Raw genomic sequence first — 27,102 nt, 5'->3', positions numbered from 1 at the left:
TGGATGACATCAGGCCTGGGCGTGAGCCACAAATAACCTGTGAGTACATCAGTGGGTGTGTGCCCATGCCCTTACACTCACCGTTCGGTGCCGTGTAGCACCGCCGTGTCACTGAGCACCACAGCCAGAGCTGCTGGACCTGCTGGAGACAAGGGACAGAGCACAGTCTCTGCGGAGCAGCTATGCAGGCAGAGTGGTGTCACCATGGCTGGGACTCTGCCTCACCCCCTTCATGATGCACTGTGCATCAGCGCCCATCACCCTGCACCCTGGCATTCACACCCTCCCTCCCACCCAAACCCCGCTGCCAGGTTTCCGGGAGCGCGGTGCTGTGGGGGCAGCCGTTGGCCGTATCCTCCCTCCCTCGGGCTCAGACCTGTCAGTTTCTTCTGTGAGAGTTGCCTGTCGTGCTGCTGTGGCACAGCTGGCACGTGGGGGCTGGGGGCTGTGTCACCAGCTGGTTGGAACCTGGCCGCATGAAGGCAGGGAGGCGAGGACAGGATGGGCTCCTCGAGCTGCCGGAGCGTGCTTGGACAAGGCTCAGGTGGGCAAAGTGGTGCTGGGCTCAGCTCCGTGTTGACCACGCAGGATCTACCAGCCCTTGGGAAGGCCGGTCAGGGCTCGGCAGGGAAGGCAGATGAGTAGCAACTTGCTGGGGCTGGTGGGTGGAGCGGCCAGCACTTTGGGGCCTTTGGGAAGGGCTTTAGCACCCGTTTTGTCACAGAATTAGTGACCAGGCAGAGATCTGCCACCTCCCCACCCGTATCTGTTATCTGAGTGAGCAAGGCACCGCGTGCCTGGGAGGGGTAGTGGTCACCGCTGTGCTATAGACAGGATCCCGCCCAGGGAGCTCTGTGCACCATGGCTCCTATCTCACCTCTGCCAACCCCCTTGAACCCGGCCGCCCCGTGCTGCACAGCTCAGGCCTGACTGCTCTGGAAGGTTTGGAATGACAAAAATTCTCATCTGCCAGCACCCTGAGGCAGGTAACATTGGGCTTCGGAGCCCAGCGGGGCTGCAGGCTCCTCTCAGCCCCCGGTCTGGGGCAGGACAGCCAGGCCTCCCTGCTCCGGGGCCCAGAAGCACCCTGTGGAGCATGGAGGGCTGCTATCGCACGTGGCTGCCCGCCCGCACACGGGCGTCTTGAGGCGGCTGCTGATGTTTTGATGTCGCCGGTTGTTGGAGTGTGAGAGCTGTGTGAGAGCTGGCGTGCAGGGCGCTGAGCTCATTTCCTTCCTGTGCCCCGGGGGCTCTGCGCACCCCTGGCAGCCCCCCAGCACCAGGCCTGCTCGCAGCAGCGTGGGGCTGCCCAGCGAGACCACAGCCCGCCCTGCGCCCTGCTCCTGCCCTGCGTGCCTGCGCTGAGTTTCCACTCACCTTTTCTCACCCCATCAGGGGCGAGAGCTGGCTGGGGCCGGCTTCTACGGACAGAAACCAGGGTAGCGAATGCAAATTCTTGCCTGACTGCTGCGAAAGCGTGCCTGTGAGAAAAATACTCACACATCTGCATCACAGGTGTTGCTGGTGTTCAATATGTGCCCAGCCCTGCGGCCCCCTCCCACTGCTCCCCACCTCGCAGCAGCCTGACCTGCATTCCCCATCTTAATCCTCCACATCACCAAAACGTGTGCTGTTCCCAGGGTGCTTTGGGCCAAAACCCTGCTCTCCTGCATTTCTCCTTCCCACATTCCTGGTCCTGCAAACGTGGTGCCCTTCAGCCGTTCCCCGGTGCTGTGCTGGCAGCGGCAGGGCTGCGGTGCCAGCCCGTGTGGAGGGGTGTGCAGGGATGGAGCAGGGTGAGGCGGGAGCTGGGGGCTGTGGTGGGCAGCCCGTGCTCTCCCAGCTGCTCTGCCTCCACCCCGGGGAAGGAGGAGTTCTCAGGAGGGATAAGCACATGGGTATGTGTATCTTACCGAGAGGGTTTTAAACCTGCAGGCACTTGATAGCCCAAGCTACATCCCCATCCCGGCCTTACTTTGGGAGCAGCAGGTGGGCAATGTCCACCCGCGGGCTCATCTTCAGCCAGGACTGCTTCACCCTAGTCTCCGTGCTGCTCTGCCTGCCTTTCTCTGCTTCACATCTCTGTCACTCTGCTCCCAGGTGGAATTGCTTCCCAGCATGAAAATACACAGTATGGCACATCTGGAGCAGCCTCAGCCCCTGACAGCTTCTCATCACACGGTGGGCTTGTCTTCTTCTCTTATTAATTCAAAATCTTCTAGCTTGTATTTCAGGCTAAGACTGAAAATGCCATATAACACAAACAAGGCGAGCCCTGGAGAAAGTTAAAGCTTCCCAGTCTTTAAATGCCTTTTAGTGAGCCTGCAAATCTAAAAATGAAGCATTGCAGCCCAGGACCTTGCTGGTTAGGTGCCTCAAGCAGGAACGGCAACCTAACGGCACTGGGAGGTGCGCGGGCGGCTGTTCCTCCATACCCCGTGAGGGTGGGAGCCACGGCAAGGCTGGGTTCCCTGAGCACCCCGGCTTCTAAAGACAAGGCTTGAGCCTGGCTCCGTGTCTCGAGGCGAGGGCTGGGTGTTCTCATCTACATGTCCTTACCCAGGGTTGCACAACAGCAGGGCCACTTGCCCGGCGTGGGGGGGCTCCTCGGGGTGCTGCCGCGTGGGTGCGTGCCCTGGGTGCTGGGAGCTGGCGAGGGCTGTCGCCCTGCGAGCACTCGCTTCCTCATGTTCAGCTTCTCCTGACGAGTGCAGGACGGCCGTGAGCCAGCGTCTTTTGGCACGATCAGGGCTGTCTCCATCTCCTGGAGTGAGGGTGCGCAGGGGCTGAGCCGCTGCAGCCACACAGGTTTTCCAGGAAAGCAGCAGGCAGCGGGAGTGGTCAGAAATGGATGTCGCTGAGCGATGCCTCCTGCCCCTCCAGCTAAACCCCGTGTGCTCACCTGGGCGGCGGGTGCTGGCGTGCTAGCAGGAGCCCATCCAGCGGAAGGCTGGGAGTGCGAGCGGGGCCGCTGCGCTGTCCCCGCGCACAATAGGGACAGATGCGGGAGGAAGTGATTTGTCTGCAACTGGACATGGGCAGACGCAGATGTCCTGCTTCCGCGGCTGATCCTGTAGCCACTAACCAGATTCTCGCTCCCACCGCCAACTCCTTCCTGGTCAGAAAGCACAGCTTTTTCTTCACCCCCCTACTCTCTAAGGTGCAATTTTATGATTCATTTAAAATGTACTGCCAGGATGTTTCAGCTGGTATGTGATCTCTGTTCCATGGCTGTGCAAGGAGCAAACAGAACAGCAGCAATGCTGCTTATTTCATGCTGTTATAGCTCAAAGGAAAAAAAAAAAAGAGCAAGATGCAGAGTACAGCTGCAAGTAGATGACAAGGATACAATGCTTGGCAGCCAAACGGCTCTCTCCTCTTGTGAATGGAGGTGTCTGTGTATTTTCCTTCACACTTAAAATAGAAACATATAAATTATCACTGCTTGTTTGTATCAGAGCACCTGCGTAGTCTTGAGTTCAGCAAAGTCTCCATCTGCTCACCTCCCTGCATCCGGCAGCCTGGGCATGGGGCAGGATGGGGAGAGCAGTGGGGAGGCCCCTGGGGCCCTGCGCACCTCTGGGCAGTGGGAGCGCAGGGAGCACCCAAGCTGGACGCAGCATCACTCGCACAGCCGTCACGCCTGCCTGTCCCCACTCATCCCATTGAATCCAGCCTCAGCACAAGATACCGGAGTTTGGAGTTGAAGCACTGAAATTGCTTGTTGAAGGCTGATCCTGCACTGGGGCTCGGCAGCAGGAGAACTGGCCCAAAGTCCCTGCGCTGGGCAGTGCAGCACCCTCCCCTCTGGCTGGGGCATGGGGACCGGTGTCACTGCTGCTGCCCTGCTGCTGTGTGATGGGCACACGTCTGTCTGTGCTGCTGGTGCTGCCCTGCTGCTGTGTGATGGGCACACATCTGTCTGTGCTGCTGGTGCTGCCCTGCTGCTGTGTGATGGGCACACATCTGTCTGTGCTGCTGGTGCTGCCCTGCTGCTGTGTGATGGGCACACATCTGTCTGTGCTGCTGGTGCTGCCCTGCTGCTGTGTGATGGGCACACATCTGTCTGTGCTGCTGGTGCTGCCCTGCTGCTGTGTGATGGGCACACGTCTGTCTGTGCTGCTGCTGCCGCCCTGTGACACACACACGTCTGTCTGTCCGCACTGTGCTGCCAGCAAGGGGCCGGTGCGGAGTGCAGCTGACCACCCAGCGTGCGCAGGTTTAGAGCACTGCCTGATTCAAAGCGCTCCCCTACACCATCCCAGGGACGCTGAAGATGCCAGGACAAGATTTGGGACCCTCCCGGCTCTTCCCAGTTAAGGCTGAGGAGACATCCCTGTTCAAATGCTTGGACTAAGCAAGCCTGGGAGGCTCCGTTATGTGAGGAAAATTTTCCTGCTGGAAAAGTTAATGCTGTGACTTCAGCGTTGTGTTACGTACACAAGAGAAGCGTTTGAACCCACCTGGCAGCCCTGTGCCCTTTTGAGAGCTGCTGGCGAGGTGATGCCTGAGCGATGTGGGTGGATTTCTCCAAACTTCTTTTGTTGCTAGAAGCAGCATCTCAGCCAGCCTCAGGGGTTTGACTGGGCACCCAGTGAGGCCAGGGGACAGCGCTAGTGCCTGGGCAGGGGAACATCCATTGCTGCGGTCTGAGGAGCCAGGATCCGCTGCTGGCCGTGTACCGGCTGCAGGTATTCAGATGCGCCAGAGGTGGTGGAGGTCGTTTTTGTGTCCTCAGTAGCGGCCCAGTAGCAGGGAGGTTGGGGAAGACTTTGGGAACGGGGCTGCCATGGGGAACCGATGTAAGGGAGCTGTGCCACGCTGCAGGGGACAGTCAAAGGGGTCCTCTCCCACCTGCCTGTTCCTGGGCAGGACAAGGGCCACGTGGTCAAACACTGCCCGATGTGGTAGCCCTTGCCCCGCAGTGCTGATGAGCACATGGTGGCAAGTGCTGACGTGGTTCTTCAGCTTGCAGATCACCCTTTCGTTCAGCAATGCACCTCAGACGTTCAGCAAAACAAACTCCTTGCTGCTGGCTCTGCTCCTTGCTAACCTTGGGTTTATTTACTCAGTAACTTATCAGCCAGGGCCCAGGTCAGCATCATAGCCAGGGCCACCATCGGGCTCTGCCAAGTGCCAGGGGTGCAGGTGTCTGGCACCGCCGTGTTTTGATCTGTTCATCCTTCTGGGCTGCTGGGGGACGGTGGGGGATTCTCCCCCATTCCTGCTCTCTGAGATCAATAACGTAGGGATAACACTCCCCTTCCAGGCTGGTTCCTCTGGACTGTGGCTGTTCTCTGCCCCGAGTCCGATGGCCCCAAAGGCTGGGTTACACCTTGGCTGCTGCTGCGCACTCCTCTGACGGGAGCTCCGGGGCAGCCGTGCCTCTGCTTGGGGGATCTCCACGGGGTGACTGCAGGGTTGGTGGGGCGATGCCAGCTACGTGCAGGACATGAGTCAGTTCCTGCCACTCGGGAGCCAAGCTCCTGTTTGGGAGAGGCTGGGCTGGCTGCAGGCTGGCAGCGCGTCCTGCTCTGCTCCAGCTGCGCTTAGCGATGCCCGCCTGGGTGTCCTGGCTGGCGTCTGGCTCTAGAAATAGCAGTAGAAATGCAACGAGACCTGGTGGGAAAACCCCCCAACCCTGACCATCTTACCAAGCAGAGGCACAGTGCCTGGAGAAGGCAGCGTGCCTTCCCGCGCCCTGTCCTAGTGGGCTTTGGTGGTTGCCGTGATGCTTTTCCAGAAAAGCTGTGGACCTTGCTGAGCCACCACTGGAGGGGCCACAGGCAACAGTGATGTCTGCTGGGCGAAGGGCACCACCTCCAGTCCAAGGGCCAGCTCGGGGGACATCTCCTGCAGCCTCAGTGGCAGAGTGGTTGCCCGGTCCATGGCCCAGTGGCCAGGCAGAGCTGGGCTGTGCCCTGGCTGGAGCCTTTGCCGCTGACCTGTTTTGGTGATGCCACAGCAGGTCTGGCCCCGGCAGCCTGGCGCGTGCGCCCGGTAACACCGCTGTGTCAGAGCCGTATTGTAAAAGCAGCTGAGGTTTCTTTCAAGTATTTGACCTACAGCAAGGTGGGCTGTGTGGCTGTGGCACTGGTGCAAATGTATAGTTATATATGTCAGAGAAACAGAAGCCTGAATTGCTCCTTGACGGCAGCGCAGTGGGGATGGCGTCAGGGCTTCCGCAGCGTGTCCACTGTGGGGCACTGGGTGGGAGCTGAGGTAATTAGCTGCTTGATGATTATGCCAGTAAAAAGTCTTTGCCTGGCAGTGTAAAAAGAACTAATGCATTGCCAGGTTATTTAATCTCAATAAATCATTTTAAAATATTCAGCTGTTATTTACATTAAAGCAACATTTGATGCTTCTGGACAGAAATACAGAGGAGATTCAATATTTGTTATACATTAATTGAGCAGACTTAGGTGAGTAAATTTACTTTAATAGTTTTTTGCCTAATAATATTAAGCCTAAAAGAGAATGAAGGAGGGGTTTGCTGGAACATTCAGAGCTGTGAAAATCTGTCGGTTCCTCACTGTCTGATCACGTTTTGTAGTGCTTAGGAAAAAGCCGCGTCCCAGCTCAGCTGCCTCGCTGCCCCTGCGTGCGTTTGCTGGGGGTGGTTTATGGCGGGGGTTGCTCTGTCGCTGGTGCTGCAAACCTGGCTGCTGCAGCTGCTCGCTAGCAAGACTCTTCATACCTTGATCCAGTGGCAGTCATGCATTTCTTTATTTTTAAGCGCGTGCTTAAATTCTGTTCGCTTAAGGGCAATACAGTGTCTCACCAAATAAGTGGCAATAATGAGGTAATTAGTTAACAATTTTAGAACATCAAGCTATTCCCAATTTCACCTTGGCCACCTCCGGCTGGTAGCTCAGCGACCAGGTGTTTGCACAGACCTTTCTCTGTAGTCACAGCAGCGACCATCATCAGCGACCACCACCGTCATCATCGTTACCTGCAGCGGATTGAATGGAGAAATGTTGGGAGGAATTTGCAATGCGACCCTGCGAAAATAAAGAGCTAATGGAAGGAGTGCCGTTGCTCTGTGTGAAGAACTATCTCCACTTCAGCGAATGCCATCTCCTCCCGGTGCTGACAGGCTGGCAGCCCTCTCCACTGCTCAGCTCTGGCTCTTGCAGACCCGGAGCACAGCACATTTTGCTATCACCTTCTTGCAGATCGTACTCAAACGTGATCCTGGCTGCAGCATTGCCAGGTGCACTGGGGAAGAGCGAGCAACGCTAAAATAAATATCCACCATTGCAGCCACTGGAAAATTAAGTGACTTCTTAACTGGTTTTGTAAACCTTCAAGCCAAGCCTTATCTTTGCAGGTGAGTTCAGGAGATGAGCAGATGGAAAAAGCCTTATTTGGAGTCACATGTTTTCAGCAAGAGGCAGCATCGAGTGCCACCAGCCCGGAGCAGCACTGTGAACGCTGGCTGAGGCACGGCACGCTGAGCCGCGGCGGGTTTTCCTTATTTCCTGTGTGCAGCCTGATTCAGGCACAGAAAACTCTTGACCCCTTCAGTTTCCGCTTCTGAACAACGGCCCCCTTTGCATTTTCCAGTCTCACTACAGTAGCTTTTGGGCTGTGACATGACCAAGGCTGCAGAGGAGCAACTGAAACGATCAACTAAGCGTGAATAGCACGAGCCAAGAAGCCACGGTTTCCTCTCCCCACGTGCAGAGCTGTGGGGCAGCAGCAGCTCTTGGTGCTCCTACAGCACTGACTGAGCTTGGCCAACGTTGTAGCTCAAGACTCCAACTTTGCCAAGAGATGGGATTTCTGGGAACCTGCTCTGAATCAAATCTTAACATTTTCAGGCTGCACAACCCCAGACCAGCTCTGGCTCCTGAAAACTGAACACAGGGTCTTGAAAGCAATGGGCTTGGCCTCACTGATGCCCTGTCTGATAACTTCTCATCTTCTGAAGCAGCGAGACTTAGTAATAACGAGAGAAAAGTGCAGGAGAAACCCTTCAGTGGCAGGACCTGCCCTTTAGACACCTACTGCCTCGTGGAGCGTGTTTGCAGTTCCGCAGCACCGAAACGTGGCCACTGCCCTGCACCAGCCTGGCCGTGCCCGAAGCAAGCCCTGCTTGCAGCGGCTGCGCAGGAGGAGCTGAGGGTTCCCCCTTGGCCTCTCTGAGCCTCCTGGTTCACACCAGCAGACACCCCCCCACACTTTACCCTCCTGTCTTTGTAGCTTGCAGGAGGAGAGGGACACACGGCTCGCACGGAGGTGACCGCAGTGTGATTCATAGGCACAGCTGCGGTTCTGTGGGAATAAAACCCTCCCCTGCCTCACGGGCCGGAAGAAAATCAGAACAAACGTTCTTAGGAAAGGAGGAGCAGGGTAGCCAAGCCAGAGTAAACAAGCAATGAGAGAAGGGTGTGGGAAGGGGGGGACAAGTGTGTCGGCCAGCAGACGCTAACTGGCTGTGGAGAGGACAGTAATGGGTTTCTCATGTTGTCTTTCTGGCAGTCGCAGGTTCTCCATATCTCCAAGAGCGATCCGACTGATGCTTTGATGTTGGCATCTATGCTGGTTGCACCCAAAGCAGCTTGACTTTTGCTGCTTTAGGTTCCAGCTCCGTTTTTGTGTCTCTCAGCATCTAGGGGCTGGAGGGGCACCCAGTCTGTGGGGTTAGGAAAGGCGTGGGGCAGCGCATGGCTTTGCACCCCTCAGCACTGCAACAGCTGGTCCCTGGGCCACAGCAGAGCTTCTCTGTAGTGCACATGAGAGCAGCAGTTGTACAAGGCATGCATTTCTTTAAAAAGCTGGATCTTTACAAGCTGTGGTGGGTGAGCAGCGCACAGGCGTTGTCTGACAGCAGCAGTTACGCACGGCTGTATGGTTTAACCCCACCGACAGCTTCAGAAGCTGCAGGTCTGAGTCCATGTGTGACCTCAGGGCCCCTCAACGGTGTGTCTCCTACAGAACCGACACGTCACACACAGAGGCCAACAACCCCAGCCCTAGGTGGTGGGAGCTAGGTGGAGCTGCCCACATCAGCACTGTTGTTGGAGGATGCGCGCAGCAGGGATATCACATCAGGGAGAAGAGCCTGGTGTCCCTGGCTCCCACCTCCACACCTGGATGTGAGACTCTGGAGACACAAACCCTAACTTGTAACTGCCCTAAGCAATCCATCAGTAGCCGTTGCTTTCAGATGCTGGCTCAGAAAAATCAGAAGCTTGCGTGGGCTGCAGTCTGGCACACAGAAGCCAGGAACTGCACTGCTGGGGAAACTAGTAGGATCCCTGGTTTCCACAAGGATGTGTACTGCCCACCTTAGTGTATGGGGTAGCACAGGAAGAGACATCGCGTTACAGGACCCCTGCAGTCTCCACTGAAAGCCAGTACTGCTGCAGGCTTAAGAGCAGCCCAAGCTGCAGCAAGTGGGCTGTGCTATAAAGGCTGTGAGTGTGTGGTGATGCTCGTTAAGTCTTTAGCTACCTATTACTGTGTAGAACGGAGAGCCAACATTGTCCCAGCTGTAATTGGTTAACCCAGAAGTTCACGTAGCCCGGTAGCGTGCCCCAGCGTGCCTGGTAGTGGATGCTTAGAGCAAGAGAGTAAGCTGGTGGTTACAGAGTGAGTCTTCCTCCTCTTCTCACACTCTTGTAGTTGGTGGTTTAGGCTCATGCAATGATAAAGGCTTTTTTAAGACTCCAAGTCCTTACCTGCTATTGAAGGATGTCTGCGGGCAGGGGCAGTGCTTGGCATTTCTCAGGAATAGCAACTGAGTCACCTCCCCAAATCACTTTGCAGAGGCACTGAGGACAGGTGAGATTTTTCAGCCCTCCATGAGCACAGGTTCCTCAGGGGGGTGGGTGGGCCTTTTGTGGCATTTGCCACAACGCTGACAACTTTAACCGCAGGAAAGTAACGAGTGCTCATTTATGTAACGGCTTTATCTTGGTTTTGTTCTTGATGCTGTAGGTATAATAGTTTGGTGACTGGCAAGCGGGCAAGAGGACTCATCGCTGTGCTGTGGCTCCTGTCCTTTGGAATTGGATTGACTCCACTTATGGGCTGGAATAAAGCTATGAGCGGTTGTCCCAATGCCACCAATGAGACAGGGGCTGACACCGGGACAGAACACCATGGCTGCTTCATCTCATGCCTCTTTGAGAATGTGGTAACGATGAGCTACATGGTGTACTTCAACTTCTTTGGCTGCGTGCTGCTTCCACTTGTTATCATGCTGGGAATCTACATTAAGATATTCATGGTCGCCTGCAAACAGTTGCATCAGATCGAACTGATGGGCAACTCCAGGACCACGCTGCAGAAGGAGGTCCACGCAGCCAAGTCTCTGGCCATCATTGTAGGACTTTTTGCCTTCTGTTGGCTGCCCCTGCATATCTTGAACTGCATCACTCACTTCCATGAGGAGTTTGCCAAATCCAAGCCTGAGTGGGTGATGTATGTGGCCATCATCCTCTCCCATGCCAACTCTGTCATCAACCCCATCATCTATGCCTACAGGATCAGGGACTTCCGCTACACCTTCCGCAAGATCATTTCCAAGCTCCTCTGTAAGACAGATGACTTCCCCAAGTGCGCCACTGACAACAACCAGCACCTGACTGTCACCAACATCAACTCTCCGGTAGCCTCTGTGACCATATGACTTTGCATGTCCTGCTCCGAGGATTGTGCAGCCTGTCCCTGACACTACCCTTCCCTGTGCCTACATGAACAGTCACAGCTAACTCCTAGAGGAGTGCTCAGAGATGACCACTATGCAGTTATGCAGCTGTATTTTTTTTTTTTTAATTATTTTTGTAATTAACATAGTGCCTCCTAGAGGAATAACCTGACAGGGGAGACTGAGCGCAGCTCACCCTCGGCTGTAAACCCAGGTTGCGTGAGTGCTGGTGACTGTATTGTGTTTCCTTTCCAGGTCAGACACTGACTGTGGAAGACCCACCTGCTGGGGTGTTTCCCTAATCGTGCTGCTCATGTCAAATCCTAGGATCTTTATTTTAATTATTATTATTTTTTAATCTTTGGATTCATTTAGGAGTAATAATTTTGTGTCTGTTTTTGAGTTGTTCTTTCAGTCCATACTTGACAGCACTTTGGTAATACCCTAATTATTCCATCAATTGTTTGATGCAGCTAGTATTCTCTGATGGGAAAAAAGTCTTACTTAGCCCAGTTGCTGGTGTGAAACTGAATCTGCGTTCCAGGCTCTGAGGGGCGGGACCACGTTGATGGGAAAACAGCAGAAATGGCCAGCTATTTTTGGCCCCAGTATGGAAGCCCTACTTACTGAAAAAGAAACATTTTAGGAAAGAGCTGACTAAAGTTTTAGAACAGCGTTTTTATTGCCTTTAGATCACTTTGGTCTACAGGATTGTGCAGACCAGCGCTTCAGGTTTGCTTTCTGTTTCCAGCTATCAAAATGCAGAAGGCAGAAGTGCTCTAATGGTCTCAGCGAGTCTGATCCAGCGTCGCTCAGGTTAGTGCAACCACTGCCTTGGTGACACGATCTCTACAATTAGGTTTTTGCTCCCAAGTCCAAGTACCTGACAGCCTTGCAGGGCTTCCAGAAGTGCAGGCTTCAGCTGCGATAGCTGGATGCTGCAAAGCTCATTTATTCCTAAAACTTGGCCTTGTTGGGGTTACTCTGTAGCCCAGTAACCCCCAGAAGCTGTGAGTGCTTTTTTTCTAATGGTGTGTTTTTGGTTTTGTTTTGTTTTGTTTTTTTTTAAAATCCTGACCTGTATCGGTAGCAAAAGAGACTGGAAGGGAGCTAATTTTCTGGAGAAACGGGAATGTCTTGACTTGTTACCTGGTTTTGGCCAAGCTCCTTGAGGAAGACGCTCACTTCGCAGATTGCCTAGCCTGGCCTCTGCAGTTAGTTAGCCAGGAGTCTTGGCCCGTTCCAAGTACAAAGCTCACTCAACAGCAGAGTAGTCTTAATTTGTACTGCAAGTTAATAATTCTCTGCAACCACAGCTCAGTAATTACTGCACCTGATTTAATATATAACTGTGATATGCAAAACTAGAACTGTGCACTCATTTCTGAAGTACGAGCTCCGCTTCTCCAGACTGCATGACGTGCACTGCCGTAACCAAACTAGTGTTTCTGGCGTGTCTTTTATTTTGCAGGGCAGTTTCATTCCACAACCGAGAGGAACAGGGAGGTGGGCCAGAAAAAACACCCGACAGCCTCCCTGCTTGGTGCCCAAAAGCCGGCTGTGGTACAGACACAGCTGTTGTTGACTAGCTCAGACCTGCCATCACGTTGTGGTCCTCTTACAAACAGGAGTCTTGCCTGAAGGTCCCTACGTGGTGAAGCGGTACCACCTCTCTCCGAAGCACTCGGTGCCAGCAGCATCACCACGGGACCGGTGAGAAGCTGGAGTGCAAGGATTTGGGCTAAATAGGGGGTTCAGTGGTAACGCACACAGGGAGATGGAGACGGGGAGCAGCAGGCCTTTCAGAGCAAGGGGGCAGGGAAGAAAGTTTAAACACAGCCAGTTCCTGAAGAACAGGTCCAGTGGACAGACTGTGATGCCTGGAGCAGTTTGTCCCTGATAAATTGTACTTGAATCATATAGGAAGCAGCTTTGTATTTTTTTAACTGCACTGCACTAAAAGGGGGGTAATATAAGACCCCAAGCGTTTAATTTCTCTGGCATATATAATGATAAATATGGTATAAAATCAGCCCAAAAGCTGATCTGAAGAAATCCTGTTTCCGCAGCACCTGCTGTGCCGGCTAGCGTGACCTGCAGGCAGCAGCTGCAGTTATGACTTGGGGCCCACCATGCAGAGGACGGTTCACCTGGAGTGATGGATTTCGCTACCCTGTGTGTGTACCCTGTGTAACACAGCAGCTCAGCCCTAAGAGCCAGCCCCAACCCTGGGTGAATCTCCAGGCAGCTCTGAATGGGTTTGTACATGCTCATGCAATGTCCAAATCTAGCTCCAGCTCAGTGTCTCGGATACTGGCATTTCCAAGAAGAATCTGAATAGTTAAGTTCCTGTCCCAAGTGTTTCTCCTTTAACAGCCCCATTCAGCTTTGCTGCATCTGCCTTGGTCATAGTCCAGCTAACACATGTAGCCACCTCCTGCCATTTGGGCAGGGTTTGACTCTCTCCTCCTTTCATTTCTTCCCTTCTGTATTATCTTTGGCCGAGTTCCTTCTGTTAATCACGGCTGGAAACAAGCAGGGTTTCACCTGCAGGTCTGGCAGTGTTGCAAAGTGGTTGCAAGCCACATTTATCCTTACAACAAAGAATGTAATCGCTCCTCTCCTGCTGGCTGGACAGCACGAACAGACTGAAACACACAGCGCTGCAATGAGAGAGCCGGTCCTGGAACACTTGCTTGTATGTGACAGCTTGCACTGCAGCGCGGCAGCCACGACTGCTACCTTTCATACGCCTCTTGTGAGCCAGAATTTCTGTAGACAGATGTGGTGCATCCTTAGTACGTCTGTGCCGCTGGGTTGTTGGCCATTATTAACTATGGCCTGGGTCACCATGGCCTTTAGGCATATAAAGTGCCTCCGTGGATCTGAGCCAAAGACACTTCAAGGCAAAATAAAAATAGGATGCTCCCTCGCCCCCCTCAAAAAAAAGCTCTGAAGGTTTCTATAAAAATGTGAAGTCAAAATGGCAGAGGAACTTTCTGCAGTGGGTTCAGCTATCACTCCTTACTGCTCTGATGTACATAGGATGGATGTGTTTGCCTCATGTTACTCTGATTTTGTATTTGCAGTAACTGTTATTTACATACAGAATGCTTAATTTACCACCTACACAACCTGGCTCAGCCTGTGCCCCGTTATTTCTCACGCTGTTGCGTTCACACGGTGTACCACACGAGGCCACACCGTACTCACGGAGGAGCCCAAGCACGGGCAGGGAGTCATGGAGCTGGAAGGCGCCGGTTCCCAGAACGGGGGAGCTGCAGTCTCCTTTCCCTGGTGTCTGATGTGGCCTCCCTGCCTGCCAGCACGAGGTGACCGACTCGTCTGAAATGGGTCGATTTAAAAGCACAGCAACCAGAGCGATGCCTCTGCCGATCCTGTATGGCAGTAACCGCACCGGCAGCACAGACCTGCCGTCGGTCTGGAGGTGCTGAGGGGTCCCTGGCACAGGTTTGCCAGTGATGAATCAAAACCTGCTCCGAGCAGGCAGCTGCAAAGAGCCACTGCAGTGTCACTCCGTCAGAGGCTGACTCTGCAAAGCCTGGCAGGCGCTGGGAGGGTGGGGGTTACTCCAAGCATGAGCAGAGTTCACAAGGCTTAATGGATCACTAAAAGACCTGCTGGGCTATTTGTATCCCCACATCACAAGCACACGATATTAAAGATTTGTTCAAACACCTTCAGAAATCCCAGGAATAGCCTAAATAAATGAAATCGAAGTCAACACAGGCTTCTTAACATTTATTAATTAATCTATCAGTGCAAGGCTGCTAATTAATGTCACACTTGGCTGCAGCCCAGGAAGAAACCTACCAGGCACGATGAACAGTTGACAGCCTTGTAGATACCAAAAATGCCAATACACAGCCAGGAGGGTATGCAGAAAGCACATCCGCACGTGATCCAAACCCTTCATCCTTCATCCTCTTCCTCAGCCAGTAAGATGCTTGTGAGCTGCTCCTCAGAGACAGTTAGTTCCTGGCAGGCTCCCATGGCCTGACTGAGGTAGACAGCAAGTATATGTTTGCACTGCAAATAACAGCGCAGCCAAGTTAACAGCAGGAGCAACGCAGGAATGTCGTGCTCTATCTGGAAGCCACAAAAAAATCCATCCTGGCCAGAATGGGTCTAATGAAGTGCTCAGCCCTCCCAGGAACATGGCTGGTGGAACAACGCCAAGCCCTGGCACAGGCTGGTGCTCCAGTTGCCCAGGTTAGTTCTGCCATGAGGATAATGCAATATTCTGACACACAGCAAAGCGTTACTGGTCCTGATGCTCTCCCCAAACTGCAGAGCAATTGGTTACCCTGAGCCCTTCCTCACTGGCACTTCCATCAGCCAGACTCCATGCGGCAGTCCCGTTAGCGGCAGCAGCCCTTGTTCTAAGAGACCAGGGATTACTCATTTCTTGAAAGTCAGAACAGTAATGCAGAATGAAGAGCCCTCGCAAGGCTCAGCTCCACCCAAATACCATGGCTCCCAGAGGCTAGATTGTGCAGTGGGTCAGGCACTGCCTGCGTGGCCAAGTTAACACTTATGCGTTCGCTCCTTTGGAAACTTCAGGCTGCGCAGGTTCAAGGAGCAGAGCACAGCCTTCTCCCCTGCTCCCTGTCCTGGCCCCAAATTAAGGCAGACAACTCACCAGAAGGCTCTCGCTCTTCTGCAGTACAGTAAAACCAAAAGCAGGACACGTGCAGAAGTGGCAGGAACTGTAGCAGGTGTAGAGTTTGCCAGAGCTCCCAAGGACCTGAAACAAAGGTAGTCAGAGGGGACAACAGTCAGAGGCAGCGTTCACTTTTAATTTCTCTAACTCTTAGCCTGTGTCTGGACTGATGTCCTCTCTGCAATGACTCACAACAGGTCTCACAATACAGAAGTGTCCCAGTGTCCCCAAACACTGCAGCGACCCATCTAAGCCTGAAGCTCCTCAGCTTTCTCATGGTCTCTCTGTACACTTCTCTCCCTACAGGCGAGGAAGCACTCCTGTACGTACACCTGTGCTGGCAGCAGACCTCAGCTGCAGTGGCTTGTCTGCTGCTAAGAGATCAGCAAAAGGGCAGCAGCACCGGGCACAGAGCCGCCTGCCCTTGATCTCCCAAAGCCAGCAGCACAGCGAGCTGCCCGCTCCTCCAGAGACCTCCCTCCCCAGTACTGGCAGGCACAGGATAGCTGAAGAAAATGAAGATTTTCTTGTCACAAAAAGCCCATTTGTGAATCCAGAGCCACCACAGGCCTGGGGATGGAAGAAGCGCAGCAGTGAACACTTCAAGTGAGGCCTTTTCTAACTAGCTCCATGGCTGAAGGCTGCAAAGGCTCTTAGTGTTCTGCTCCCCAAATCAGCTGCAGCTATTGGAATCCAGTTTTGTCTGAATAAACAAAGTCAAAGTCTCCAGAGAAGAAGCCTCGCTGCTCCAGCTCTAGTTTGGGAACAGCACTGCCTCCTTTTCCCACATGCTGTTCCTCTGCGAGCCATACTCCCTCTGCACCATCGGCACGGGACACAGGCAACCAGGTGAGGAGAGCATTTGCTTCCAGCATGGAGAAGCTGACAGGCAACCTGTGAGGTGCTGGAGCTGACTGCGTGGTGGAGGCAAGCTGACCTATGGGTTATTGATCTTCTGGTTTCTTCAAGGCTGGAAAATAGATTTGAGAGCCAGCTGCTCTGCCCTCTCCTATTGCAAGGGAAGGGTCTGCGGGAGCAGAACACACTCACTGACTTGAAACAGAAACCTGCGCTCAATAGCATGGACTTCACTAATGCTCTGAAGCCCAAAGGGAGTGCACTCTGTGGCCAAAACACAATTATCAGAGTATTTGCCACCATGTGTCTTGTATCTGCCAGAGCAAGAGCAAATGCTTTGCGTCGGCTCTGTGGCCTCGACAGCTGGAATTAAGTCTTTCTGGGTATTCCTGGGAACAGTGGGGATTTACACAGGGTAATGACCAGCACTGCCCTCTGCACACAAGCCCCTGGGCTCTGACAGCACCACACTCCCATACCAGGCTTTAGATCCTGGTTGGGTTTGTAGCACACATACACCTAGGGCCAAAGATAAACACAAAAAAGTGAAAAGACAGCGGAGCTGTGTAGAGCGCTGCTTCCTTTCAGGACGCCCCTGGCACTAAGTCCCTCCAGAGGAACATCATCCCTCCTGGTCCAGAGCTGCCCTTCCCCTGTCCCCTGGAGCTCTCTCTGTACCCCTCACCTCACTGGCACTTCCAGAAAACCTCCACAAGTTTAAGCTCTCCCACAAAAGCACCTATGCCTCATAATCCCCCTCACTCCCCGCGAGTCGGGACACAAGACTCACATTCCTATTTCAGGGTAAACGGTTCTTTTTCCAGTCTGGCCTTTACCCCGGGCCCTCCTTATACTCCAGGCTGAGTTTGTTTCACTTGTGATAAGTTTGTTTTTCTCTAGCCCCTTTGATTGTTTTTTCCAAGATGAAGTATTCTGATGGTGCCTTTCTTTCAGAAGTGTTTTCTTTTGAGGAGGGGGGGAAGATACAGACACTGCCAGATTTTGGGCTGAGTGTAGCGTTCCCCCTTCCTGACCTAGATGGCAAGAATGCAGCTTCTACCTAATAAGGCAGAGTCTAAAATCCAAACACCAAGAGAAAAGGTGCCTCTGTTTCTGGCCAGCTGCAGCCAAGCCAGGCACTGGGGTGTTCTCCTGGCCCTGAGATGCTGCGAGATCCTCTTCCGCTGCCCTCATCCCCAGGCGCTTGCTGGCTGCACAATGAGGAAAAATCACCTTGGTGGTAGTGTCCCTGCCAGGGCGTGGGGATGCAGGAGGGCCAGCTGTGGCACCACAGCAGCTATTGCTGCCATCAGCATAGAGCTAGGCAGCACCACAGTCTGTGCCAGGACCTGACGTTCAAATCCTTCACGGCAGGGCAGGCTGCCATACAGTTCTAGGAAATTAATTAAAAAAGACATAAAAAAGAAGAATCCAATGAAAGCGCAGGATGTGAGCAATGCAAGTGACAGTTGGCAGGAGGGCTAAGGCAGTGCCTCTCCCCCTGCTAACTGGCTTCACTCCCACAGCTCTCAGCACTTCTGCAGGGCAGGTGTAGCTAATGGGTGCCCCAACTGCTGCCTGCTCACCACCTTACACTGCTGCTGAATCCAGCACAGCTCCACGATCAGCCAGCGTCCACCGTCTCTGCAGCAGTTAAGACTTATTTATCCCTGACCTGGAGTTACAGGGGTTGGCTCTAGTCTGCAGCATAGGCAGGTATTGTACAAGCTCTTCTGGGACGAGTAACATCTCTGAGGTAACACCAGCCCTTGAATACCCCATCAGTGCTGCTACTTTATTAAGTAGCAAGGGCATGAATGCCCAGGCATTAAATAACAAATCACAGCTTTCACTTCACTGAGGGCTCTTCTCCCATCTCAGTTCCTGAGGGCAAGAGCTGCCTACGCTACAGGCTGCAGTCCTAGGGCCTGTCTGAACAGAGCCATTTCCCCCTGAAGCAAGTACCCAAGATGTGCTGGGTGATACGGAACACAAACAGCATTTCAGCCTGTGAAGTATCAACATCTCAGATTTGGCTGTGATGACCCAAAGGAGTTGCACAATAGGACCAGCCTCATGGCCTCAACAAGAACAGTTCTCCAAATCCAGCTGCAGGTGAGCACCACCTCACATTCCAGCTCAACCACATCTGGGTGCAAACGACAGAGCTGACTTTCAGGGGAAAAACTGAAAGGGATGACTGCCACGTGTCCAGGCAGCCATGGATGGTCCCCAATGCACTGGGCATGCTTCTCTGCTGAGGCAGAAGTGCACATAGCTGGGATATGTGTCTACACCACAAACACACACAAATGAAGAGCCAGTGATGCTACCCGGCTACTCTTAAGCGCAGTATCCTACTCAGTGTTTCACTTTCTACAGCCCCAGACTGTGTTCCCGTCACTGCTCCAGCCAGCGGCCTCAGGGGAGGCTCTGATCTTTGTTTCTGCATCTCAGACAGGCGGACTGAGGAAGAATTTCGCAATGGGACCAGCCGCACGCCCCCAGAGAAAACATCTCTTCAGATTCCTCTGTTAATGAACTCATCAGCATGGCCTTAATCAGCAGTCAAACTCTGCTAAAATGGAATGCTGCTCAGAAGCACCTGCAGGCAGGGACTGCTTCCCGCAGGCTGCCCTCAGCTGGGATGGCACAGACCCCGGGAGATCCAGGGGGGCCGCTCACATCATACCCATCAGCTACCAAGTATGTGGAAGCCTGAGCTTGTCTTACATTCCCTCCTGGTGACCAGCCCTGACCTACCTGCCCAGGGGTTCCTTCTCCACAGGGGAACGGGCAGGTGCAGGAGAGCAGTTCTGACACTCGCTCTTTCTCCGTGTGTACCAGTTAAGCCAACTGCTGGGGCCATCAGTAGATACTGACCAGCCAGCTCCCATTCCGTGACTGCAGGGCTGCCTCCAGCAGGAATTTTTGACCCCTCGCTTGGGTGGGGAGAGGGCTGGCAGTGTGGAAGGGTGCCTGCCTCGCTGCAGCACACGCAGTTTGAGGCAGCACTGTTCAGCAACGACCCTGCCCAGAGCAGAAGAGGGTGTCAGGGCAGCACCCAGCTCATCAAAGCCCTGTCACCATGCTTCTCTAAACTCCTCCATGTCTTCCTGCATCTAAGAGGTGAATATTAGGCCTCTTAAGATGCAGGTAACTCTGCCATGCTGCAAAAAAGCTGCGAGCTTATGAGCACACATTTAGGCTCCCTGGGAAGACCAGAGGCTCTAAGCAGTCCCCATCATCCTTCAGACAAAAAGCTGCTAAGTGAAGGCTGTACATCCCAGACTGCAAAGCTTTGCCTTGTGCTGCAAGGCCCACAAAGCTCTGCAAGGAGAATGTGACCACTCTCTGTCCAGTGGCATACTCAGTCAAGCAACGCTAAAAAAGAAAAAGCCTTTAAGCACTCAATTAGTGAGGCCGCTGATATCTAAGGGTCCTGGAAGCAGGGCTTCTTAGGCTTTACCAAACATCCAGAGGCGAGCCCTCAACTAAGATCAAACACGTTCACGAGTCCTGTATGACTATGAATCATGTCTCTCTGGAGGGGCTGATGTCCTCTCCAAGGCCCCAGAAGCGATAAAGACTCCATGTGCAAATCAAGTAATGCAAGCTCTGAACACGTGAAAAATGTTTGTGTCATTATCCAGGCCTGGCTAAACAGCTCTTCTCTTCCCCTAGATGACCCCAAAGCATCTCGGCACCTCCAGTGAAGGAGAGAAGGCCCTTTGCAGGGAGGATGAGTGATACAGTGAGCAAAGAGAATCCCCCTTCTCTGGTGTGTGAAAAAGCACAGCCCCAGGTTCAGCAACGGAGGGGGCTGTGCTACCTGAGGGGGTGAGCACTGCTAAGCAGGAGGGACGGGGTGTTTCTTCACCAAAATCTTACGGGCACAGGGTCCCACTGCCTTAGCTAGGGTACAGCACACAGTGTCTCTCTGACTCCTGTGACCCCATGGGCTGGATGCAGCTGGTCCATGGCTCACAGAACAGACAGACTGTCCCCAGCAGAGATGCCACCACTGCTGTGGCACAGCAGAGCAAGGAATTGTGCATTCGACAGAAAAGTCAGAAAGAAGTGCCAATGGCTCCTCTCTCCACCTAATGAGCCTCAGCTCCATCTCTGTTCCTGGGCTGTAAGAGGCGATCTTTAGGGCTAAGGTGAACTTGTCCCTAAAATGCCATTTTATGAAGAAGTTTCTGTGATTCACAGACTTGGCTACAGTGAACTAGAATGAAACCCACAGATTTGGCCCGCATTGCTTCCTCCCAGGCAGCAAGGATCCTATTGCCAAGCAGAGGTCAAGAGTGTTGAGGACACTGAGGATCTGGAGAGCATCAGGGGAAGAAATGCAGTGATAGCAGATAACACTCCATTGCACAGTTTGTCAAAGAGGAAGAACTGTCTTTGCTGGATAGGATGAAAGAAATAAAGCAAAATTAGCACTTCCTGGAAAACTTCCTTCTGACTGTGATACCCACAAACATGTAAGAAATTGTCTCTGACTGGCTGGGAGCCACAAAGGACGGCAGTGTACCATGCTGTTCTAATTCTAGTCTGTGGCTACTGCTCTCCAGTATCACTTTAGGAGTTTGCAAAATACTGTTGTTCCCTTGTGTTTATCCAAGTGCCCTTCCATGTTCTGCAAGCTAGGAAAATATTGGCTCACACGTCAACTGAAAACCATCAGAAAGTAAGACTGAAGAGGAGTGTGTACCTGGTACGCAGTCCTTCCACTGGGAGACATGACTCGGGTGACGGAACGCTGATCCACCAAATCCAAAGCTGGGACAGCAGACGGGCCAAATATGAACTTCAGCCTGAAAGAGAACATGTCTCTAGTTAGGTCACATCGCAAAAGGAGACCACCTGGCTTAGCCTTAATCCATAGGATTTAGCCCTATGGAGGCTGGAATGCCTGTAAGCCAAAGGTTCCCATTGTCTCTCAAAATCCCTCCAGTGACAGCTCCATTAATTGTGATACAAAGCAACGGAGTGCATTTATCGTCTCAGCTTTTTTGGCTTTCACTAAGTGACCACCAATCCCTGCCCTGTCCCTCTGAGAAAATCCCAGGACTCAGTCCTTAAGGACAGCCTCTACTCTGCCAGCTATTTGGATCTGGTTTTTAATATTCTTAAGAGAACTTCCAAATTTCCAAGCTGCTCCCAAACACTCCCACATTTCTTTGCAAAATGCCACTCAGATTTAATTACAAGGCATTTTAAAGATTTTTCTTATACGGGACATTATGGCTTATGTGTTTCTTCTTCAGCACTATGACCCAAACACTATTCTGGCTGCCTGCTGCAAAAACAGTAACATGAAGTGGTTCCTGTCCTGAACTAAAATGAGACAAAGTACATCAGAGACACAAAAGTGAGATTTTTTTCTAGTTAAGTCTCTATGACTGCGACACAGTGTTAACCATGTAGGTGAGGAGTTATCGTTGAGCAGCATCTCTGGCTTGGTAGTCACTTTGCAGATCAGTGATCACCGCAAAGGGAGTGTAGGTGAAGTAAGAGACATGAGCTGTCCTTACAGTGGTCTGATCAGCCTTTTAGTCAGTATTTCCGTAATTCTTCTGATATAAACTCTGTGTATACAGAGCACTGGCACTAAACCAACTTATCAAACAGTGAATCTAGACTCTAAAATGGGAAACTTCGCTTCTGTCCAGCACCCTAAACACACTAGGTCATCTTCAGAGGAAACTGCACCTCTGGCAGCAAAAGCAAGGCATGCTGGCAAAGAGAAGATGCAGGAAGGAAATCCTGGGAGATGCACAGTGCTGGGGATCCAACAGAGGTTACAGGCAACAGGCACTGTCACACACATGGCCCAACACTCCTTGTTGCAGTGAACTGTGAAACTGTCACAAGAGCACAATGAGCGTAAACAAGGATTTTAGTGGAGGCAGCACCAGGTAAACAAAAGCACGTGGAGGCAGACTTGCTAATGCCAAGGGGAAACAGGGACACACAGGTGCTCTGGGACACCTTAAATGCACATACAGACTGTCCTGGATGAGTTGCCCTGGATCAGATTATTGATCACTTGGTCTTGAATCCCACCTCCAGTCATGGCCCACACATCGTGCCTCAGAGCAGGGATGATACACAGCCCCTTGAGCAATAGGAAACACAGCAGCAGGGCTCCTTCCTCATCTCAGGGAAACATTCAAACCCTGGAGAACGAATGAGTCATTTTGCAGTGACTGCATATCCTCTATCACAGTCACAACTGAGGTATAAATTATTCTTTCTCCACCCACCAAATGCATCAATAGGAAGCTAAAGACCATCTAGGACAGACTTAAGACACTCCACTGCACATGGAGCCACCAGATAGCAGTAGTTTTACATCCGTAAAGCCAGCAGGGCTCAAAGACAGCAAATGTATTCCATACAAACACCCAGGGACAGCACATGCTTTATGTCACTCCACCTGCCCTAAATACCCTTCCCCTTCCCTTCCAAGTAGGACACATCACCATGCAGGGATGCACTACTGCACAGCATTTATGGATCAGAAAGTGCCTGGAATGGGGTAAAGCCAAGGTGAGCCAGGTTTGCTCAGGCACATGTTTGCTTCCTGCAAAACATTGCCTTTACACAGCTCTCTCTCTGGCCTCCATGCTGTGAGGCAGCACCACGGACTCACATGCTGGTGTCCAGCTGCTGCTGGGCTCGGTGCTGTACGAATCCACACCAGCAAGTGGGAAAATAGAGTTCTGAGTCCTGAAGGCACAGTAATTTCTACCTACACACTTGTCTGCACTTCCCTGCAAGGAGGATTCTATCTCCTGCTGATGCCATGCAAGGGTATACGATAAGGTGTATGTCAAATATGAACAGCTGTACCTTTAGCCTCTGGTCCAGAGAGCTCACGGGCTTAACAGTTATTCTAGGCCTGTATATCTGGCTGCTCTGAATGTGCTCCAAAGAGCTCGGGGCAACTCATCTAACTTTACAGACCTTTTATCCGCTGAGAGAAATCTGTGTAGTCTAGATTAGTTCCAAGGGTAAACAACCAGAAAATCAGCAGTGATGAACAGATAGCATAAAACATGAGCAGGAGAGCAGGAGAAAGCAGAGGAACATTTCCAACTCCAGTGAAGACACAAAGAGCCAAGGCAGAGCCCTGGCGTCTCAGCAGCATGGCTGACCTATGCGTCTGAGTCAAGCTCATTGAGAACAAGCCAAGCAGACAGACTTATTCCAGGAAGACCAAAACTTCAGTTGCACAAACTCAAGGCAATAAGGATTGGCTTCATCTGAGGACTGAGAGGAGGTGGGTGGGGGAACACTCAACGTAAGACATTCCTTAATGATTAGGTTTGGGACTATAAGGGGGCTGAGATTAATGAGTTTCAGCAACTCTTTCAAATTTGGGGAATTCTTTTTTTATGCATATAATTTGATCAGTCTAACAGGAAATAAGGGGAATGCCCAAAGGAAATTCAAGGACTTCAGAGATTTGGAAGAGATTCAGAAATTAAATCAGAGTCCTTCTGAGCTGCTGGTCAGAGGGAATTGGTGGAAATCTTATTGCCAAGAGTTACCACCCAACTGTTATTAAACTTAACAAGGGATTTTCTTTCATGACAAGAAGGAAACAAAAAGTTACAAGACTTGTCAAATATAATCCCAACACTTCAAAGGCCACTGTGGTCCCAAAGACGGAGTCAGCATGCAGACCTTTCACAAGTGTTATGTTAGATAACCATAGACTCAAAGATACCAAGGCCTGAAGGGTTCCTGGTGATCTCTCCTGGCTAAATCACAGGCTGGCAGGAACACAAAGTTAAAGAGGAATCTGAACAGCCCTTCTCACTGCGATGGTGCCTCTTCCCTACCTTTAACACCAATTAGGGAGGGTTGCAGAAGCTGTGAAACTTGGATCTCTTAGGAGTCTGCTTGGGAATGACTGAAATATTCACAAGCTTCAGTCAACGCAAGGGTGATGAAGCTGACCTGAGATGACTTCTAAACAGAAGATGACTCTCAGGGTAATCTTCAAGTTAACAATTCCCTTGTGCAGACAGATGATACGTTCACTTCTCCCTTTCTATCACACATGCCCATGACTCAAACAGAAGGGATTTCAGGATGCTGCTGTGCTCACAATGATATGAATGCAGCAGAGATGCAGCACTTCAGCGGCATGAATCACTCTGAAACACAGTCCACTCTCACAGAAAACTATTTCCAGATCTGAAGGTGGACTCAGAGCTCAGTTTGAACATTCTGCATTCCTGCATGTTTAACCTACACAAATTAGAGCAAGTCATCACAGGAGATTCAGTGATACAGAGATAAATTTCATGAATCTCTGGAGAAACCCTTGAGATACTCTCTTTGGACCTTCATTTCCAACACCAGCAAAACCACGTAGCAACTCTGCATGAAAAACACGTACTGGTCAAACAGAGGAAAAAACCACTAGGATGAGAGCAAATTATCAGCTGCCCTTTAGCAGGACACCTGGGACAAGAACTGAAGGAAAAGATACTCACCCCAGCAGCAAGTCATCAGGGACTGCAACAAAAAGAAAATGAAGCATGATTTTGCTGAATTTCCCACTATGAGAGACATCAACATCACAGGGAGGCTAGTGCGCCCCTAATGTACCCCCAGAGGCCACACAGGCCTGCAGCGCTCTAGCCATCCTCTCTAGCCACCAAAAAGCAACAAGGAGCAGCAAAATGATCTGCCACAGTAGTGCTAAGGCACTTAGCAAGTACAGCAATCAGAACCCCAGGGATTAATTTTAAAAAGAAATGCAGAACCCCACATATACTTATACGCATGCAAGAAAAGGCATACGGCCTCAACATCTTACTCTACCACTTTAAGAAGTTGGTTAAAAATACATATATTGGTTTCCCTAAAACTCTCTTGGCATGAGTTGAGAACTCTGGCATCAAAACTTCAAAAATGTTATTCTTTTCCCAGCAGAGTCTTGCAGGGCGCCACTAGTTTATAGCTTTTAATACAGCACACAGAAACATAACGTCTTCACTTATTGGAACTTCTTGTTAGAATGGAAAGTTAGACTTAAGAAAATTAGTCTGTTTGTTGTAGCTAACAGCTTAGGCTCTAATCTGATCTTTCTGTTATCGCTAATGGGACACGATGTACTATGTCTCTGTATTCCACTGGAATATCAGGGCATTTGACTTTAAAATCCTTTGTTCCGACAATTCAAAATATTATCTATAACTTAAGATGTTGGTTTGACTTTTCCAATTTTATTCCAATTTAATTCTCCAAAGTGATTGATCAGATTGTTTCCAGAGTTACATCTCAGTGCTATTTTGGTGCTTTAAGGAGAAGTGTACCTTAAAAGGAATGTGAATGTTGAACTTTTTTTTTTTTCTTTTTTCCTAATTTAAAACAGGATAGATTTATAAAGCTCTTTTTAAGTCAGATGTAAATTTTGGATCTACTCTAACCTGACAGGAGCCATACTGCAACTATGCCAAAAAGCTATCAATGTGGTCACTGTATGACAGTTGAGACATTAAATCTTTGCCCATTCCTCACTGAAAACGTAGTGCTCAGACTACTCTGAATGTTTGGTCAGTTGGTTGGTTTTAGCACAGTTAAAAATACTCCTTAAATAGACACTTTGCTTAGGAAGAACCATTCTGTGCTACTTATCAAGTAAACACAAACAGTAATATTCTTTCAGCACAAGTTACAGAACTATGGTAGTAATCCAAAGTGCAATGAAGGTAATTGTTCTTAACTAGCTGCTAGAATTGGCCAAGATTTAACTGTTGGCTTATCCTTGCTTCATTCAAGCAATGGGAAACTTGTTTTTCACCCAGGGATCTCTAACACCCCACCCTCTGCCGGTTGGTCATGAAGCACGATCATTTTTATGAAGACTCCCCTTTCAGCTCTAATTTGGAAATTAGCGAGCCTATAAAACCAGCAGTACAGTAGGCACAACAAAATGCCTGGCTAGTTACGTGAATTATCACCCCTCAAATGCAAGCACTTACACTACAAGCTGTAAGCAAGCACCATTCCCCTAAGTTCCATGTTCAAAAAAAGTGTCTGAACTGGTCTGATTTTTTAAGGGGCCTGACTCTGAGAAGGGGGCTGCTCCTCATTATCTGTGCTTCAAACCCCTCTTTGCCACTCCTGAAAGCGAAGGCCACCCCTTAGGTAAGAGTCCGCAGAAGGTGCAGACAAGGGGAGGCCAACAACCCTTGTTCCTGCCTGAAGGTTTAACAGCGTCACTCCAACGGGCCCACCGCCTGCTGGGATGGTTCCATTTTATCTTTACATACCTTGTGAGGTCTCCTGAAAAGCCTTTTTGATCTCTTTCAAAAGCTCTTCTGCTACTGCTGGCAAGGTACTATCCATCTCATCAGCTCTGGCCTCATGACTGGAAACAAGACAGAAGAGACAGTGGGAAATCAGTAGCGTCACTGCAGATACTATAAATCAGGACAGTTTATCCGCAGGATGGTTTATCTCTATCCCGACCCGGTAACGAGGCCACGGGCCTCTTCAGCAACTTCTGACACGCGTTTTTCACACGTTCTGGGAACAAAGGGTTTCTCAAAAAGGCACGAGTGTCTCTCAGAGCCCCCCACGTACACACAGGCCCCGTGGAAGGGACGGGGGGCACAGAGCAGGCAGCAGGCCCGGCGCTGGGCCAAGACCGCTGAGGGCAGGGGAGGCCGCAGAGCCCACCCGCTGCCCCGCGGCAGGGGGCCCCCCGCGGCGAAGGAATGGCGGCTGCCAGGCCCCGGCAGCGCCTGCTCCCCGAGCGCTCCCTCAGCAGCCGCTCCGAGACGCCGGGCCCGGGCCCGGGCCTACCTGCGGCCGCGCCGCCATGAGGGCGCGTCGCTATAGCAACTCGCGCCCTTTGCCCCGG

At 51.6% G+C, this 27,102-nt stretch overlaps 2 protein-coding genes and 1 long non-coding RNA gene across 6 annotated transcripts in view; 1 reads left to right on the top strand and 2 right to left on the bottom strand.

Annotated features, from left to right (window-relative positions):
* The window catches only part of LOC130146007 (uncharacterized), a 6,750-nt gene extending 2,235 nt beyond the window's left edge, over positions 1 to 4,515 (bottom strand). The window contains exon 1 of the long non-coding RNA XR_008820741.1: positions 82 to 4,515. This is a non-coding gene — a long non-coding RNA (uncharacterized LOC130146007). The remainder of the gene's footprint in view (positions 1 to 81) is intronic.
* The window catches only part of ADORA2B (adenosine A2b receptor), a 20,454-nt gene extending 6,653 nt beyond the window's left edge, over positions 1 to 13,801 (top strand). The window contains exons 2-3 of one of the 3 annotated variants that reach the window (XR_008820736.1): positions 9,952 to 11,479; positions 12,135 to 13,801. Coding sequence is in view for 1 of the 3 variants with exons in the window: in XM_056331514.1 (XP_056187489.1) it covers positions 9,952 to 10,645 (694 nt within the window). In the remaining 2 variants the exon portion in view is untranslated. Of the gene's footprint in view, positions 1 to 9,951 lie in introns of all 3 variants that reach the window. The other 2 variants (XR_008820737.1, XM_056331514.1) reach the window with 2 other exon arrangements.
* ZSWIM7 (zinc finger SWIM-type containing 7) lies at positions 4,523 to 27,102 on the bottom strand. Of its 2 annotated transcripts, none has more exons than XM_056331560.1 (6): positions 27,045 to 27,102; positions 26,510 to 26,607; positions 24,725 to 24,746; positions 20,926 to 21,028; positions 15,327 to 15,431; positions 4,523 to 6,958 (listed from the first exon to the last, which is right to left on the bottom strand). In XM_056331560.1, the coding sequence occupies exons 2-6, from the start codon at positions 26,583 to 26,585 to the stop codon at positions 6,875 to 6,877; spliced, it is 390 nt and encodes a 129-aa protein (XP_056187535.1). In that variant the 5' UTR covers positions 26,586 to 26,607; positions 27,045 to 27,102; the 3' UTR covers positions 4,523 to 6,874. The 2 variants fall into 2 exon arrangements, with proteins under 2 accessions (XP_056187535.1, XP_056187526.1); XM_056331551.1 differs by lacking the exon at positions 4,523 to 6,958 and adding an exon at positions 14,411 to 14,713.

This window comes from Falco biarmicus, chromosome 1 (genome assembly GCF_023638135.1).
Source record: "Falco biarmicus isolate bFalBia1 chromosome 1, bFalBia1.pri, whole genome shotgun sequence".
NCBI lineage: Eukaryota > Metazoa > Chordata > Aves > Falconiformes > Falconidae > Falco > Falco biarmicus.
This window is presented reverse-complemented; position numbering and strand designations above follow the sequence as displayed.